We start from the raw sequence: 17154 nt of genomic DNA, 5'->3' as shown, positions 1-17154 counted from the left end.
AGTCATGACAGACACAATCTTGTGCCACTTATAACAATCTGACATGCTTGTGCAAAAATTGTCCTAGTTGTCTTTCTATCAACTTACTGTTCTGTCCTGCCACTGTCTACTCATCCTGTGTTACACTAAATGTAAACTATTTATCTCTGCTTTTCATGGTATATTTCCATCCTGTCTATCTGTCATGACTCCTGCGTTTGCTCTGTCAAAAATGTCAAACTCCTCTGGCCATAGCCTTACATTTTTCAACAAGCACATTATTGCTTTCTCCCATGTCACTCCTTCACGCCTGCAAGCATTCAATTTCTTCCTCTTTCTAATCTCTGCCTTATGACTTTTTGCCTACAAGGAAGCCTAGCAATAATTACGTACCTGGAAGCCTGAAACTGCTGCCTATGATGCTGATCAAGCCTTTCTCACTGCTTTCTGGTGCACCATGACCTGCATAAGCCTGTCTGTTCTCTTCCCTCATAAACTTAACTGTAAACCCTTTGGAGTACAAATAGTCCGTATTATTACCTGTTCCTCACAGTGTGAACCAGTGCGGTCCATGAGTGCTTGAAGAAACTAATAAATTTGCTTCTGTATCACCAAAGTGCATTACTCACACATGACAGATGATGACAGTAAGATAGAGGCAATCTACCCCAGTTCTTAAAATGGTAAAGTCTCCCAATCTGAGCTGATAAAACATTAAATCAATTAGCTCTGGATTGTAAATACATGTGATACAGTTCCTCCTGAAAACATGACAAAGAATGGGCCTCTTTTACATTGTTCAACCAGTAGTGTGCCCATCTCTTAAAAAATACCCCCACAAAAAAGGTAAAAAATATATATACACACACACACACACACACACACACACACACTGATGCAGCTGAGAAGGAAAAGAAATCCATATCACAATGAAACTATTCACACTACGTTCGGCTTTAAGCAGATTGCCCGCTAAATCTTTCTACTGTTGCTGCACAGACATGGGGGTTTGGGGTCTGAAGAGCAGTTTAATAAAAGAAATGGCCTCTCTACAGTGGTAGAAGTTCAATTTCAGGCCTGTCATCCTCCATGTTGTTGTAAAAATCAAAATCTGTTGAGATAATGTTTCAAACCTTAAGAAATTAGGTTGATACTTTGATAGAGCTACACTGAATTACATGATTGGAGGAGCTGCCTGTTTATTGAGGATATTCTGGAGTTACCGTGATCAGATCTGAGGCTTTCATTCACCTGCTACAAGGTACTCCTGTATGTCAACTACTATCAGCTAAAAGCGATAACATCTCTTGTTCTGTAGGTTTCTTATCAACAGCCTGCACTTGCCCACCGGCTTTGAAATAGTTTCATCATACATCTCAAGCACATGAAATGCATTTCACCAGCCTAATGTTGCTGTTTATCAGTGTTGCTTGGATTAGAGTGCAGCTGGCTCCACAATCTAGCTGGAATCAAATTAGCTGTTGATAATACGGTTGCAAATAAGCTGAACAGCTGAGCAGCTGAATAGCTATACACCACATGTGTGTGCAGCTTGATCCGCTGCAAACACTTAACATAGATCTCCCTGGGAAACTTCTCGGGGAGTTTTTACATCAGCGAACCTTAAGTAACTGCAGGTCTCTCTGCAGTGGCTTCGGGAGCCAAGTGAGAGCACAGACTTGAGTTCACAGGAGCAGGGAGGCATGAGCAGCACCGTGCAGATGTCTGTTGAGAAAAACCTGTCATGAACCAGTCCTCTGCAACAACGACACAGGCCACGCTGAGCTGACACCGAGGAGGGAGCCTCTGGCTCTCAGCTAATACAATAGTGCAGATGTTAGCCTAGAGGTTAGCCACAATCCTTCCACAAGGAATCTCTTTTCCTTAACTGAAGCCTAAAGAGACCAGCCAACTGACCTGGATATCCAGTTTTGAAACAAGCATCAGCTGGTGTAAATGTTCTGCTATGGCCTCGAGCACTGCAAGAACTGTGATTTGGAGGTTTTCTAGAGGGGCTTTTTGGAATGATAAAAAGCATTGGGCAAAAGGTAGTTCCTCTTTTTGAAACCATAAGCTCAGCATTTTTCTTCCCATCCTTCATCCGGCTCAGCACAATAAAGCAGGATTTCTGTGTCAGTCCCTTAGCTTCTGTTGTACTTGCAATGTAGAGTTCAGGTGTCCTCACTACTTGGAAAACATTCATCTATGAATAGACCTCTCAACAGTCCCTCCCGTAAGCCGCACACCCCATGCCACAAATGATTTCATCTTTAATTAGCAAACCATTAAGGTCTCCGGAGTTACAGTATGGTTGCCAATATTCTCAGCTTCAAACCACTAAGTACTTTTTTTCCTCGTCTGCTTTTTAGCTTAAAGGGGAAAAAAAGCATCTCTCACCAGTCTCATCCTATCTGCGGTGTAAGTGCTCATCAAACAACCGGGGCAGCAATAGTAGTGTTCCTGGAATTGTTACTCTCACATGCTCCTTTCCTGTCTTCTTCTTCAGTGACAGGATAGAAAATTTTACCTTCATTTTCTAATTATTTCCCCTTTTGCTCAGCTGTATGAACAGGCTCTATTTTGGCTTCCCTGTTCTGACTAATTTTTATTGGCATTCCTAGTGTGCTGTGTCTCTACTGTTTTATACTATATATATATCTATACACACACACACACATATATATATATTTTTCTTACCTATTAATCATCTTGATATTCCTTGCTGCGGATTTCAGTAGCTGCCATGTTTCACGTACTGCCACTGTTTCAGGTACCATATGCTTACTCATAACAGCAAAGAGCATTCAGACCGCAGTCACATACTGGCTGTTTACTAAGAAAATGTTTACTTAAATGCTGTAGATACAGGTAATGTTCCAGCCCTGCAGATACCAGCTGAGTTCCTGGTACTTCCCTCATGCTTGCTGCTCAACTACAATATGCTCAGTCACTCCCTGGCAGGATGACACATATTCTGCAGGAATTGTGATTCACTGAAGTACTTGGAAGAAATGGTTTTTTTGAGACTCTCAGACTCTACTGAAACTACGCAAACTGACTTGCATAGCCTCATGACCTGGCCATATTCGGATGGCTTACTATCACATCACACACAAAGCTTCCTCACCACCAAATTTAAGTACCTATTAGACCTTTGGGGAAAATTACTGTTTCTTTTGTATATTTTTTTTTACATGCCCATAATAATTCAATAGATCACGTAGATCGTTATGACACAAGTTAAAAAAAATCAATCCAAACAGTGAAAAACAGCAAGATAACTGCAGTCCAAATAGCTCAGTGAGGTTCCAAAATTCTCATAAAAACAAGGTTCTTAAAACAGGAACTTCCGGATAACCTAAAACAAAGAAGGTCCATCCATCTTGTGTATGCCTATGTGTATTTGGCACAAGATAGCAACAGCAGATATATTACTGAAGAGTAAATATTTGTTGTATCATTGGGATTCATTACTGGTGCCAAAACAGACAGATAGCCTCAATCACAGATTAAAATCATCCTTCAACAAACAAGCTCAGCCTCGCTAAATTCAACTAAATGTCTAATGACCAACGTGTCTCCAATGAGCAGGTGCATACATGCATTTTTTTAAGATTCTCCAAATCAATATACAACATGAGGAAAAAAAAGTGGAAAACAAGTTAAAAAAAAGCTGCTTTTGTTTTCTCCAAAATATTTGCAAGGAAACATGCACATTTGCAAATGGATTCCTTTGCTATTCCTAGCCCAACTCCTGAACTTTTTCCATCACATCAGGGCATGCCACATCCTAAATATGAGATGACCTCTCACAAAATTCCTTGTTGCATTATGTGCATTTTGACAAAACAGCTGTAACAGAAAACACAATATGTGTGAGTTTACTTACAGTTATGACAGGTAGCTCCCATGTAACCTGTATCATTACAATCACAGTAAAAGGTAGTCCAGGACTGAGAACATCTTCCTCCATGTTCACAGTAGCTGGGCAAACATCTAACAGGAGACAGTTAAAAAAAACACAATTAATTATGAACATTAATGAAACATGAAATAATGCACTGCAAGAAACTACTGAAAGAACTGCCTTCCTTTCCCATTCAGGAAAGAGTTCATAGGGCTGAATCACTTCATAGTACCTGAAAAAATTACTTACTCCTCTGATCTGTGATTCACTTCAAACACAAGCACTGAAGACAACAATATTTGAATGTATCCTGCAAGTGGGTAAAGATCCCTCTCAATAAAACTATTCCACTTCTCCTCCACTTGTCAGCAATTAAAGTGTCACCAAATTTCTGAGCACAGAGAGTGGACAAATAAAAGGTGAAAATGCTATTGAGATCTTATTTCAAAGGAGAATCCACTGTACTCTGACTAAACAGGGATTACTATTATCAGAATTAGGCATTTCATCCGTGGTAATGCAAACAACATGAAAGCCTCAAAAGTGAGGGGGAAAAATATGCTTCTATTGTGAGTTCTGTACTCTTTCTTCTTTTTCTCATTGTAGTTGGTATTCCTCCATAGTATTATTGTGAAGCAAATTATTAAAAGAAGAAAAGAGGCATAACAGCATGCAGCTTGGGAAGTGAATAGAAAAATAGCTGTAGGAGACAAATTAAATCTACAGGGCAAGAGGCGAATGCTGATCTGAACTATACCAGTGTAAATCCAGGCAGTGTAATGGAGTTACACCAGTCTAAATGGAAACAGAGCATGTTCCATTGTTTTTTTCTTTTTTTCTTTTTTTTTTTTTTTAACTGTATATTAGATAATGTCTTTCACACTGCATACTTGGCTTATGAAAAATGAGGAAGTTGCTTAAACCACTGATTCAATTGTGATGGGTGGGTGGGTGGTTAGAAAACAAAGACAATCAATTCATCTCATACACACCAGCACTTCATTAGGGTCTCTTTTGTTGTAAATTCAGCTTCAAAATCCCTTTTGTGGCCCAAATCTTTCATTGGTGTTAGTCAGCATTGCAGTCACTGATGTTACCTAGATTTGTACTAGCTGAAGACCTATTTTCTTGTAGTTCATCCCATCCTTAGTAAACATTTTTGCATTTAACTGGGCAAATTGCCTTTAAGTGTGGCTTTCAGTCCATTTATTCCAGAATCCTGACAATTTAATCACATTTCATGCCTGCATCTTATTGAAGTATGGATTCAAAAACCTGCATGACACTAACAGCCAATGTCTTCCTCAGTCTTGCACAGTCTCCTGAGCCTCACAGCCTAAGTGGGCATTAGCTTCATTGCATCCAAGCCTATTAGGAGCTAGCAAGCGCTGATAACCTGACGAAACCCGTGTATGTGCAGAGAGCTCTGTCAGACCAACCTCACTTCTCCAGTACGCTGCATGCAAATGTAAGGAGGCTTCCAATATACTCATCTATCTGTGTATGAGTTTGAGATTTGTTCTGACTCTCAGATTTACTTGATCGTTATTTACACTATTATACATAAAATTATATAGCATATATAAAATATCAGTTCATTTTATTAATGCCTGTTATTATAATCATTATTAATTATTAATCAATTATTTGAGACATAAGGAATTTGGGAAGAAAAAAGGTTCTTTATAGCTAACAGTAACATCCATTAAGGCAATTAAAAGATATATTGCTCTTATACAAATCATTTTTAGGACATCTATTAATCATTAGGCTCAAACAAAGAATGAGAAAAGAGCACAAGAGATGCATGCCTGGTTTTCCTGCTGACCAGGGAATTTTTTGCAGTGTCTTGGAGGACACCTGCCTGAACACTGCAGTGTTGAACCTGAGCCATACTGTGAGGGAAGGAAGGTGCATCTTGGACAAAATCCAACTTGTCTGTCCATTTGTGGTAGGTGCCATTTCTTGGGCTTATTACTTACATAGCTAAAACAAGAAAAAACACAAACATACACACACCCAAAAGCAAATGCTGCAGACAAAAGTCCTGGGTTTGGCCAGTCCTGAAAGGACAGGAAGTCTGAGAAGGGGAAAGATTTGGGCTTCTAATGCTGAGCTGAGAAATCATCTAACAGGGAGGAACACCCTGCTGATACAGTGATGGCTCAGGGTGGGCCCATGCTGTTGTGTCTGCTCTTGGCAAGGGTGGAAAGAGAGAAGTCCAGGCTTTGGGTTGAGCCCTGCTCAAGAAAGAGCGAGCAGCCTAGAGATGGCAAAACCAGCACTGATGGGTACATGGGGCTCAGCAGATCCACACCAGCCATGCGCTGCAGCATGCATGAGCTCCCTCGAACCGGTACCTCCCCAACAGCTTCGTCCCGCAAGGTTGCCCTGAGAAGCGCAATGCTTCGACAGCTCTGCAGCGATACCTAAGAACTTTGCCAACAAGAGTAGATTTGCTCATATTCGCACTTTGGCCATGCCTGCCCTGGCCCCCAGCGCATTGCCTGTATGCAATATTTCTCCCTGCTCCCTGGTAGGAAACTGGCCTTTATGTCACCTGTACAGCAGCAGTAGCTATATAGACATCACAGGGGTGCTGGAGACAACAAATATTCTGATGTTTATAAAGCTTTTAGGAGAGGTAAAAATATCAATACTCTATTATTATCATAATTTACATCATCAGTGTACTGGACAAATATGCTTTCTGCCTATTTTTAAGCTGCCACTTATTAATTAACCCCATGCAGTAAAGCTAATTGCCAGTCATTTGTGGTTTGCCAAAGGCCCGTATCAGAAGCCTAGACACATTTATTCCATTAAAACAGCTTCCTTTTAAAGGCTTTACAAAGCTGAAGGTCACTTCTCTTTTCTATTTTTTCCCCAACAATGCACAAAAAACAAGCCGAATTAACCATGCAAGCTTTTAATGATATTCATAAATTCAGAATGAAACCTTTTTCATTCCTTAGTCTATCTGCTTTAATTAACACGAACCTCATTGATCTTGTTTTTTGGTCAGATAACTAACCCTTCTAAAAGCTTACGAAACAAATTTCTTTGCAACTGTACTCTAATAATTATCCATAATCCCATTCTAACCCAGCAGTTGAGTCTTCATTAGAAGTTAAATAAATCCTAATTGCCAGAGAAGTCAAAAATAAGAAATAGCTGTGATTAAAATTAATCGGGGAAGGATAAATCACTAGCTATTTCATTTGATAACTGTCCCAGATCCTCATGTTGAAGGATTTAAATATATATTTATATTTTAAAATACCTGTTAATATTTGCATTCTAGTAGAACCAAGCAATTTTAGACAAGATCACAGCGGTATTACAGAAAGTTTCATAGACAAAAAATTGCAGCAGGCAGCCCCTGGCTCATTTGCATTTGAAATGAAGAAACAGTCCAATCCTGTTTTTCTGAGTATGAGAAATGGGACACTTTTAAATTTAATAATTTGCCTAAGACAGTTTGTGACAGACCAGGAATTCTGGTCTCCCAGCTCCCAGACTAATTCATACAATACCCCACAGTGAATGGATCTTATAAAAAAAAAAACCTAAATGAATCAAATACAATTTTCCCTTCTTCAGCCAAGCTGCAAAACACATACACATAGCCCTCTAAGTGAGCAACAGCCTGCACAAAAGCATATACTATCTTTAGACGAAACAATCACCTCTAAAAATGCATGTGTGCTTCCTTTGAATTCAAAGGACAAACTGCATATGCACTGGAGGGCAAAATTCGGCCCTTTGATAGCAATGATGAAGAAATAACAATGACAAAATTATTCGAGTGGGAAGGCTGAGGGAGTTCTATGCATTTGATGTTACACTTGACTGGAAACAAACCCGGCACTTTCGATAAGCACCTCTTAGACTTCAGTATAGTCAGCACAACACGTCCTGCCTGCACCAATTTCTATTCTTCCTAAATAAAGGGGAAAATGAGAACTACCAAGGAGAGAAAGACAGAGGGACAGAGTTAGAGGGAGTACATGCCCTCAATATTGAGACTCTCTATTTGCATGACTTTGAAACAATCACTTATTTCCTAAAACACAGCACTGTGACACAAATACATATGTGAAAAGCATCTATATAGACAGCATTTGCTTTAAATTAATTTTCTTTCAGTATGTTTGCACATTTAAGGAGTGCAGCTATTCTATGTGTATCAACAAAATATAACGTTAACACTGATGATTTCCTATGGTAGGCTTGTACAGTATGATAAAACTCATGGTGTTACTGTCACAGCCTATACCTTTGTCCTGGTAAAATGGTGTAATTCCAACAAACTCAATAGATCTACGCCAATGGAAAGAGCATGGAATTTTGTCCTGTTCTGTAGAACAGAAGTAAAATCAGTGAAATTCCTTGTCAAAGGATATTTTGGATTCAAGAAACAGGTTCAAGGGGAAACCAGACAAGAGAGATCCACCAGTATTACTAAATAGACAAACTATAACAACCTCAGGGATTCATCAAGGGGTAAGCAATGGAAAGTGGAGAGAGTGTTGGAGAAGAAAGCACCGCAGAAGCACACTCCCACTCTTATTTTTGTCCTGGACTCCTGAATGTTCACTTGTGGCTACTACTAGAGAAAAAATAGCAGGCTAGATGGACCCTTGGACTGAATCAGTATGGTTGCAACAACGTCCCTTCCTCCTAACTAAAGGGAAAAAAGAAAACTACCAGAGACAGAGGGAGGAAGGGAGGAAGACTGGGTAAAAACCTCAATACTAAGACTCTACATTTGCATCATGTTGCCTTTCTTTGTTCTTGTTTCATTTACTGTTTATTAATATAGGTTGCAAAAGAATTAATGCTTTCCATGTCTTCTTTGGTCTTCCTTAGTGCACAGTCCCTCCTCCTCACCACACTTCCAAGATCCTCTCTCCTCCTTCATCTTCAGAAAACTGATCCTCAGCTTTTAAAAAACTATTGTGGCATATATTTGTTTTCTTTTTAGCCATTCACTTGTCTTCCCTAGATTCATTATGTTATGAAAAGTTACGGAGTACAAAAAGGACATGAGAAACATGAGCATGCTGGATGCCATTCATTCTATCACACTACACGGGCATAAAAATATTTAATGAGAAAAAAAGCAATTCTGATCATTTTACTAATTTGTCACAAAGACAGATTTTTCTTCTTTCTGAAATTTGTAAAATTTTGATGACTGAATTTTTTAATTATATTATTATTCCCATTGTTGGCTGCCTTGATTCTCAAACTCTAAACGTGAATACCACAGTTGAGACCAACATTTAGAAGCTCTGACCTTGATTTCAACTGCCCACAGGACAGAACAGCAGGAGGAAGCTGTCCTGAGATTGGCAGGAGTGAAAGGAAAAGAGCCTGTTAGCTAAAAGGCTGTTTTTTTAGCTTTGACTGCTTTGTTGTTAGAACACCTACATTTTTAATAGAGGTAAATGTGCTGACAGCTTGGCTTGGCATCAGCAGAAAGGATTTCATATAAATAAATGTGGGGGGAAGAAAAGACAAATAAACCATCCTGCACAGACAGCTGTTCCATTTAGAATTCATCATTGTACAAAGCAAAAACAGAAAAGCCATCTGCAAAAATCAATCAAACAAACAAGGTCAGAATATTGCATCCTACATGCATCCCTGCAGTTGGCCTTTAATATATCACAGGGTTACATGTCACATGTATTTCAACTGCAAAGGAATAGCAGTGAGGGTGAACAGTACTTAGTTCCCTCTAGAATACCAACTCTCCACTCCAGTCCGATTTCGAGAAACATGAAAGTAGCTCCCTACCAAGAAAGAACTGGGAATGCCCTTAACTGAGAAGTCCTGAAGAGCTGCTGCCTAAGCTGTTGTGGTTGCACCAACAAAAGATAGCAGAATTTGAAGCTTCCCACCAGTGTAACATATCTTAAAATTTCAAGTGAGTAAACATTAGTCATTGTCTTAACTATTGCTTGCCCACAGAAATGGCAATGGTAATTTTATAATCTTTAACAAGATGCACCACAGAGCTTCTCTCCCACCTCTCAAACTCCTGCAACTTCACTGACAAAGTACTTCTGGGGTAGCAAAAATATGACACGACATTGGTGGCAAGGATCTTCCAACTTCTTTCTTTCTCCATAGGGGTCTCATTCTGTGGCAACCCACTTCCCCAAACCTTAGCAGCTAGTGTAAAGCCCTCTGCTCTACTGCAAAAAAAAAGGTCAGGTTTCTCCAACTCCAGCAGCTTTCTGCATGTATGGATCATTGCAGGTGTAGGAAGAAGTTCATTCTGCTCAAACTAGTTCTGCAGTTACCTCTTACAGCATTTACTAAACATATTTTAACAGACCAGATCAGCACTGATCTTAGTTACTCTATAGTGGCATCAGGTAAATGAGATTTGAATTCAGCACCATTTTCATGCTTCATGCACAAGTAAATAAATAAATAAGCTTAAATTATCTGGAAAAGAACATGACTAAATTTAAACAAAATGTGTCTCCAATTCAGATGTGGTGATGCGAGTGTGACAGATGAGTTTGAAAAGCCTGTCTGTATTTTGCTCACACAACACAGTATTTCTATAGACCATCACATCATTCACAGACCTGAATCATTGTTTTCTGGAGCTGGTCATGCACACGTGACGCACAGTCAGGGAAAACAAAAAGACCTAAAATTAAGGCAAAGCAGTCAAAACAGACTCATGGTATTCTCTTCAAATAATCTGAACATTCATTTTCATTCATGTTCAGAGAGGGACAAAGGAGAGAAAACTCCCCCCTCTTCAGAGGTAGCTTCTTCTGGTTTGATTGTCAATTTTTTACATAGACTGTGCTTTGTACAAGCATATTCTTGTTTTAGAATGACCCACAGAAGGAGCTTATCTGACAGTGCAAAGCTCATAACAGTCCAACAGCAGGAAATTCTTCTACAGGGTTTTATTACACTTAATTGTCAGTCAGCCCTTAAGCAGTCATAGTGAGAAGCTCTGGTATTAGCTGCATTATCCAGCTAGTTAAAATACTGGAAGTGACATGGGACGATGTGGGGGTGGTCTTCAGAACTGCAGGGATTTTAAACAAATAACTGAAGTCTAACGCTCAGATTGAGGCATTGCTGAAGTTAGGCTTTTTTGTTTGTTTTAAATCTTACTCTGTTTTTCTCCATCCTGCCCTTCTAATCTAATAATGGGGTGGTATCTAGTGGTTTTCCAAGAGTCACGCTCCAAAATAACCTACCGGAAATGGTTAACTACTTTCATTTTAGCATGTCTAATTTGTGATCTAGAAACATAGTTTCAGGAAGCCAATCAGTTCCTCACTCCTCACAGAACACCATGTATTTCTCTATTTCTTAATGCTAATTTTTCTCGTTGTATATTGGGCTTTAAAAGTGAGTAATATATTAAGTTATCTGTTTCTCAGAAAAAGTTTACATCTTTTCTTTCCTTGCCATATAACACCATTTAGATTCAGGGTATTCTTTTCCCTTTCCCATTTCATGTCATAATTTCCAGTGCTTCTGGTTCACTTTTTTTTTCCCCCCAGTAAAGAGAAAGGGGACAAGGTTACATTCTGTAAGGAGGATTTGATGAAAAGGGAATAGCAATTTCTAACCATATTGTAATTTTTTGTCGCACAAAAGCAAAGCTGTCAGTGTTTTAGAAAGTATTAAAACAAACATGAGAAAGAGAAACTTTTTGAAAACCTGTCCACAATTTTTTTCATAAAATAGAAACTGAAAGGAGACCTGGAGCTTCATTGTGCCATGTTCTGTTTATAAACTTGTTCAGTATAGTCTACATCTGAAACAGGCAAGAAAGGCAGAAAGTGAGGGGAAAAATAATTGTTCACAGGACTGAAGTGATCTTTTGAAGGTGACACAAGATCAGAGGAACTATAACCTAGACTATATCCCTTATAGCCAACTAGCTAGAACAGTCTCTTAAGTAGCATTTTAATGGAATACATTCCAGAAAAAGACCCAGGTATTGCTGGATTTGAAGGTACATGGTACAAACATTTTGTTCTGGCTAATAACAGAGGTACAGGCAAGCAATATTCAGATCTACTTTTGGATTGACTCAAAAGTCACAAGTGTTTTAAAACAGGACTGATGACATCCCTTCTTATATCTTCATCTTATCCCAGTTTTGATCATCACACAAATTCAAGGAGTGTGATCTAAAAAGGTCTACCTCACTGTAATAAAGCTAAGAAGGGAAAACATAAGAGGATCTTCAAGGAAAGGGGGAAATAATCCAGACCATGAAATAACCGTCATCGCTGGAACAAAAAAAACACTAAATGCTGAAGATGTGAACACAAGAGAATGAAAAGAACAAATGCCAAATAATTAATTTTTTTATTCCTTCTGCAATGCACCACAGGTATTTATATGGGAGTGAATGCAATATCAGCTGCTTGCTTTTTCAATCCCAGCCTGGGACTGTAATAAATAAAATTAAAACTCACTGGGAATAATTAGCTGGGATATTTTCTCGTTTGCATGGCCAGCTTCAAAAAAATTCATATAAAGTATGGCTTCTGCTGTAGGGCATACATTAAATCTTAGAGGTGATTTGGGAAATGCAAAAAGAGACTGTGCTTTCAACGGATTTATCCTAACACCCTTCACCTGCAATAGTAATTAATTTCCCAAAGGTCCATTTCAACAGTCCAACACATGAAGTAACATAAGTTCAGTACTAAAAGAGAAAGAGGAAAAAGTCAGAAATTATTATCATTTCTTACAAGTAACAACTGATAGTAAAATCTAATAGCATCTACAAAGTGAGTGGATAGAAAGCAGGATTTAAAAGGTCAGCTCTATTTAGCAAGGAAAAAGAACACTTTAAGCTAATTTCCTTGGAAAATGTTATGGAGTATTTTCACAAAGAAAAAATGTATAGGGATAAAAGGGTAGGGACTAAGGACACATTCCTTTCACTTCTTTGTGTTCCATAACTCAAGAAGCACAGGGAAGAAAACTCATGAAACGACTCAGTATGCTTCTCCCTAATGAGGTAAGCTGTTAATGCCAATCCCATCACAGTGATTATTATGTATACTACATGCTGCTCTCTCCGTTTGTATTTGTTAGGAGAACTGGAATATGCAGATGAATCTTGGTTTAATAAGGATGGCAATATTAGCGTGTGTTTGTGTCTGCCCACTGATGCTACAGTGATGAAACAGTGCCAGGATTCATAAGAAGGCATCGCGGGTCAGGTTTGCATTACGAATTGCAAATCTCTGGAATTCCCAGGATGTGCGGCAAGATGTGCCATCCATCCATCTGCCAAGGTGGATTTAATGCAAATCTGCTCTTTTTCCCCTCCTAGGTCACTTACGGGAACTGAAGTTCCCAGTGGTGTCCTTGACAAATACTGTCAGTATTTGCAATAGCAAGGGCAGAGTGCCAGCCAAATAAAAACAGGACAACTCTGTCAAAGCTTCATCAGCGCAAAATCAACACTAACTGCAGCAATCAGATTGAAGTACTCTAGCAGTTGTAGGTAGGGATAGCGATGCATGTATTTATCTATGCACTCATGCCAATATGAGCCTAAAGGAAAGTAGGCTTGTACTACCCTCATAGTTCATTTATGAATAACAATGTGTTCAACACATGAACGGCCTTCTTAATGCCACGTATACTAGGGCTCAGATACACAAGCATAAATGGTTTACAAAACCTATGACAGTGTAATAACGGATGCACAATACCATGTTTCTGCATCTACCTTTGCCCTACCTCTGTCCAAGTAGACACTGCTACCAAAATGTCAACAGTTTCAAGCCATTTCAGCCTTGGCAGGAAGGGCAGAAATCTATGAAAGTTCAGATCCCTTAACAGAAGTTTTTCCATCAACAGACAGCTCAAATACCCCATCTATTGTTATGGGGGGAGAGGGGACTTGCCGGACTGGAGTTGCAAGAATATTAATGTAACCATCATTATTATGAAACACGTGTCTACTCTTCTCAAAAGCTTGGTGGGGCAACCATTTGTCTAGCAGCACTCTGGGGCACAGAGGAAACTCCTTATTTCCACAAAAGGTGACAAGTCAGAGGAGAAGGAGGCCAGACTTTCTCTTACAACAGCTGTTTGACATAAGCTATCCCAACACATTGTTTAAGCTCCAATGCCTCTGAAGCAATTTTCCTTACAGAGTTTGGAGAAGCCAGTAAGGGAATCCCTGCCAGATCTTACCTCTTTGTGCACATAGGAAGTGTAAGAACTCATGGAATTGGTATTTTCTCTTCTGTGATGAACGCTGCAAAGTAGACTTTGTCCCCATTGCATGCAAGGACTTGATGAGATTAATCAACCCATGCTTTCAGGCTGCAGGCAACACCGCAGCCCTTGCTTCTGTATTCCAAGGGGTCCGTCTGCCATATGAGCAGACAGCCTTGTTCAGCCCAAAGGGAGCATCTGTGCCATACGATTAAGGGCTGGAAATCCACAGTGTTTCTGGATGGAGGTTTAATGATTTTCTGGCACATTTTCCTAATATCCATAGCAACTCTTGAGCAGCAATATCTCTCCAGTCCACATTCCTGCATGTATTCACTGAACTGGATGCCAACCACAGCAAAAAAACAACTCAGCTTCAGGACTGAAGCTATTATGTCTAGTCCCAAAAGCTGGCATTCTAGCCAAGTGCTGAACGGGAAATCCCAAAGCTCCTCAGCAGCATGGCCAAGTTCTCAGCATCCACATATTTGTTTTCCTGCCTATTTCATTTATTTTTAAATGAGAGGCTGCCTGAATTTCCCCCAGCCTCTGCCTTCCACTGTTTGTCCACACACACATACAGACCCTCTCCCCACACTTCCATTGCCACACAGTCAGAGAAAATGCAATCCACAGAGAAGTAGTACGTACCAAAATTCACAGTTAGATCGCAAAATGTTTTGAGAAGACCTCAGATATGATGAATCATAGTTCAGTTTTGAAGAACAGAGGCACAAAGAGTTGCCCAAAAGGAAAAAAATGCTTTGTAAAATAGCAAGGAACCTGGGTCTCCTACTCCTAAGATTATCACCTCCCTCCAGACTTCTCTTCTGCTCTCATCTAGCCCAGTTTCCTTAGTCTGACAGTGTTACAGCGAGGATGCTGATGGAATAAGCTTAAGAGCATCTCACTGAACTTCCTGCCAGCTTCTGGCAATCTGTGGTTTACAGCTTCATGCAGACTTTATGTCTTACTGGCTTTTTCCTTTATATTTGGCATCTGCAACATCTTACAATATTCTACTTGAAACTATGCAAGATATGAACTGTGAGAAACAGCAAATACTTGATTATTATTCACCTCCTTCACACTGCTCCTCATTGCAAAACCCGCTTACCCCTCTTTTCCAGGCTAGAGACTCCTAGTCTATTTAATCTCTTCTTGTAGAGAGCAGCTTGTGACACACATATGAACAGAGTGTCAGTTTTAGAAACAGCCATGAAGCCTGAATGACAGACTGTTACAGTCACAATTGCACACAGCACCACCTCTGAATGACCCAGAGAGGAGACACTTTGTGGAAAGAGTTGGTCAGGCCAAGGCAGAGGTCAATGAGTACATCTGACTTGATTTGCACTTACTTTCTAGCATTTGAAATAGAGGTGGTGAAGAGATCAACACACAGTTTTTAGCTTGATTTACTAAGGGGAAGATACTCCCATAATTATGCTGGGTCACGGCTCCTGCCTCTTCCTAATAACTTGCAGACTTCCCTTCTCATTTTGACCACCTCTGAAAGAGGGACAGATGCCTCAATTTCAAGAAAGCACATAATCTCACGAAAATAGAAGGCCAGGTAAAAGGGAATCAAGTTAGGGCGCATCAAAGAAAAAGATGCACCCTGAGCTGAATCATCAGTTTAGACAACATGGAATCCACAAAGAAGAGACCGACTTAAAATCAGGGTAACAAATTCTGCCACTCACAGAACTTGATCCTGCAGTTGTAAAAATGAATGATGTAATAATGAATAATTAGCAGCAAACAGCAAATTAAGAAAGTGAAAAATGGGTAGAAAATATTGCTCCTCCTTCCCCACTTCCTTACACTCCAAACTTCACAAATATGCCTCAGGTTAAAAAACACATACCTGTGAGCTAAGTGGTCCCTACCCCACTGCCTCAGCACCTCTTAGGGTATCTGAGGTGCATCTTCCAAATGAACTTTCCTACAGGTGCATAACAGATACAATTCTGAGCTGAATTCCTGAAAGACATTTAGCACTTTTTTTTAAAAAAAAGTAATGTTGTTGTTGTTTCAGACTCCCCCCAAAGCGAGAACAACACAGGGCTGTTCTAGCTGGAGCAGAAGCCTAAGAGAACGCAACAGAATCACACAGAGCTGGAAGGGGACTCAGGAGATCACTTAGTCCGTGCCCATACCCCAAGGCAGGATCAGCCATACCTTTGTTTCTAATTCCTGACAGACTCTTGTCTAACATATTCTTAAAGTCTTCCAAAGACAGAGACTTGACAGTCTCCTCAGGCAATCCATTCCATGGCTGCTGTCCCATACATCCTGGTCATAGAAAATGATTATTCCTTCCTGCTCTACAGCAGCCTTCTGACTACTTGAAGACCACTTGCCTACCCTCAGGAATCTCCTTTCAGGTTAAAGAATCAAAACATATTCAATTTTTCCTTGCACAGGATGTTTTCTAGACCTATTTTGTGTCATTCAACAAGGAATTTGGGCTCTGAATATGTCTATAGAGAACAGGAGTATAGGCACATGAATGTTAACCAGCCTTTGATAGTTAAACATCAAGTGGCAACCCTGTCGAGTGTTTACTTCACAAGGCTTGCTCATCCCCCTGTTGTTCCTCACTCACACGTTTGCCCACAGTTTTTGTTCACCAGCTTCATTTTGTATTTCAAGATTTGTAGAGCTGGTAGTTCACTCAAATTCCTAAGTGAAGGCTGTGGACGCTAAGAGCTTGGTATTTTGGTATCAATGCTATGGCTAAATGCTCAGGGTTCCTGCTTAGATTAGGGGACCAGCAATAAGTATAGTTTCCATACTTACTTTCCAGTATGCCAACAAGATAAAATGTTGCTCCAAGAAAAGATCAGCTGATCTGAGATTGAGGCCTCAGGTTGATAGCATAATAAACATTGGCTGAGCAAATCAGTAGTGCCACCAGAGAAGCAAATACTTTTGTTACCACTCTCTTCGAGGCACAGGTTAGCGTGTCTGCCAGCCACACTGCCAGGAGGCTGCTCCACAGGGTCAAGAAGCCTTCACAA

At 39.9% G+C, this 17154-nt stretch overlaps 1 protein-coding gene across 5 annotated transcripts in view; it reads right to left on the bottom strand.

Annotated features, from left to right (window-relative positions):
* CNTNAP5 (contactin associated protein family member 5) overlaps positions 1 to 17154 on the bottom strand; it is a 299019-nt gene that overhangs the window by 115305 nt on the left and 166560 nt on the right. For all 5 annotated transcript variants that reach the window (XM_026118441.2, XM_064514741.1, XM_026118442.2 and 2 more), the window contains one exon: positions 3869 to 3975. In XM_026118441.2, the coding sequence (XP_025974226.1) occupies positions 3869 to 3975 (107 nt within the window). The remainder of the gene's footprint in view (positions 1 to 3868; positions 3976 to 17154) is intronic.

This window comes from Dromaius novaehollandiae, chromosome 7 (assembly GCF_036370855.1).
Source record: "Dromaius novaehollandiae isolate bDroNov1 chromosome 7, bDroNov1.hap1, whole genome shotgun sequence".
In the NCBI taxonomy this organism is placed as follows: domain Eukaryota; kingdom Metazoa; phylum Chordata; class Aves; order Casuariiformes; family Dromaiidae; genus Dromaius; species Dromaius novaehollandiae.
Note: the sequence above shows the minus strand (reverse complement) of the source record. Positions and strands in the feature narration are given on the sequence as shown.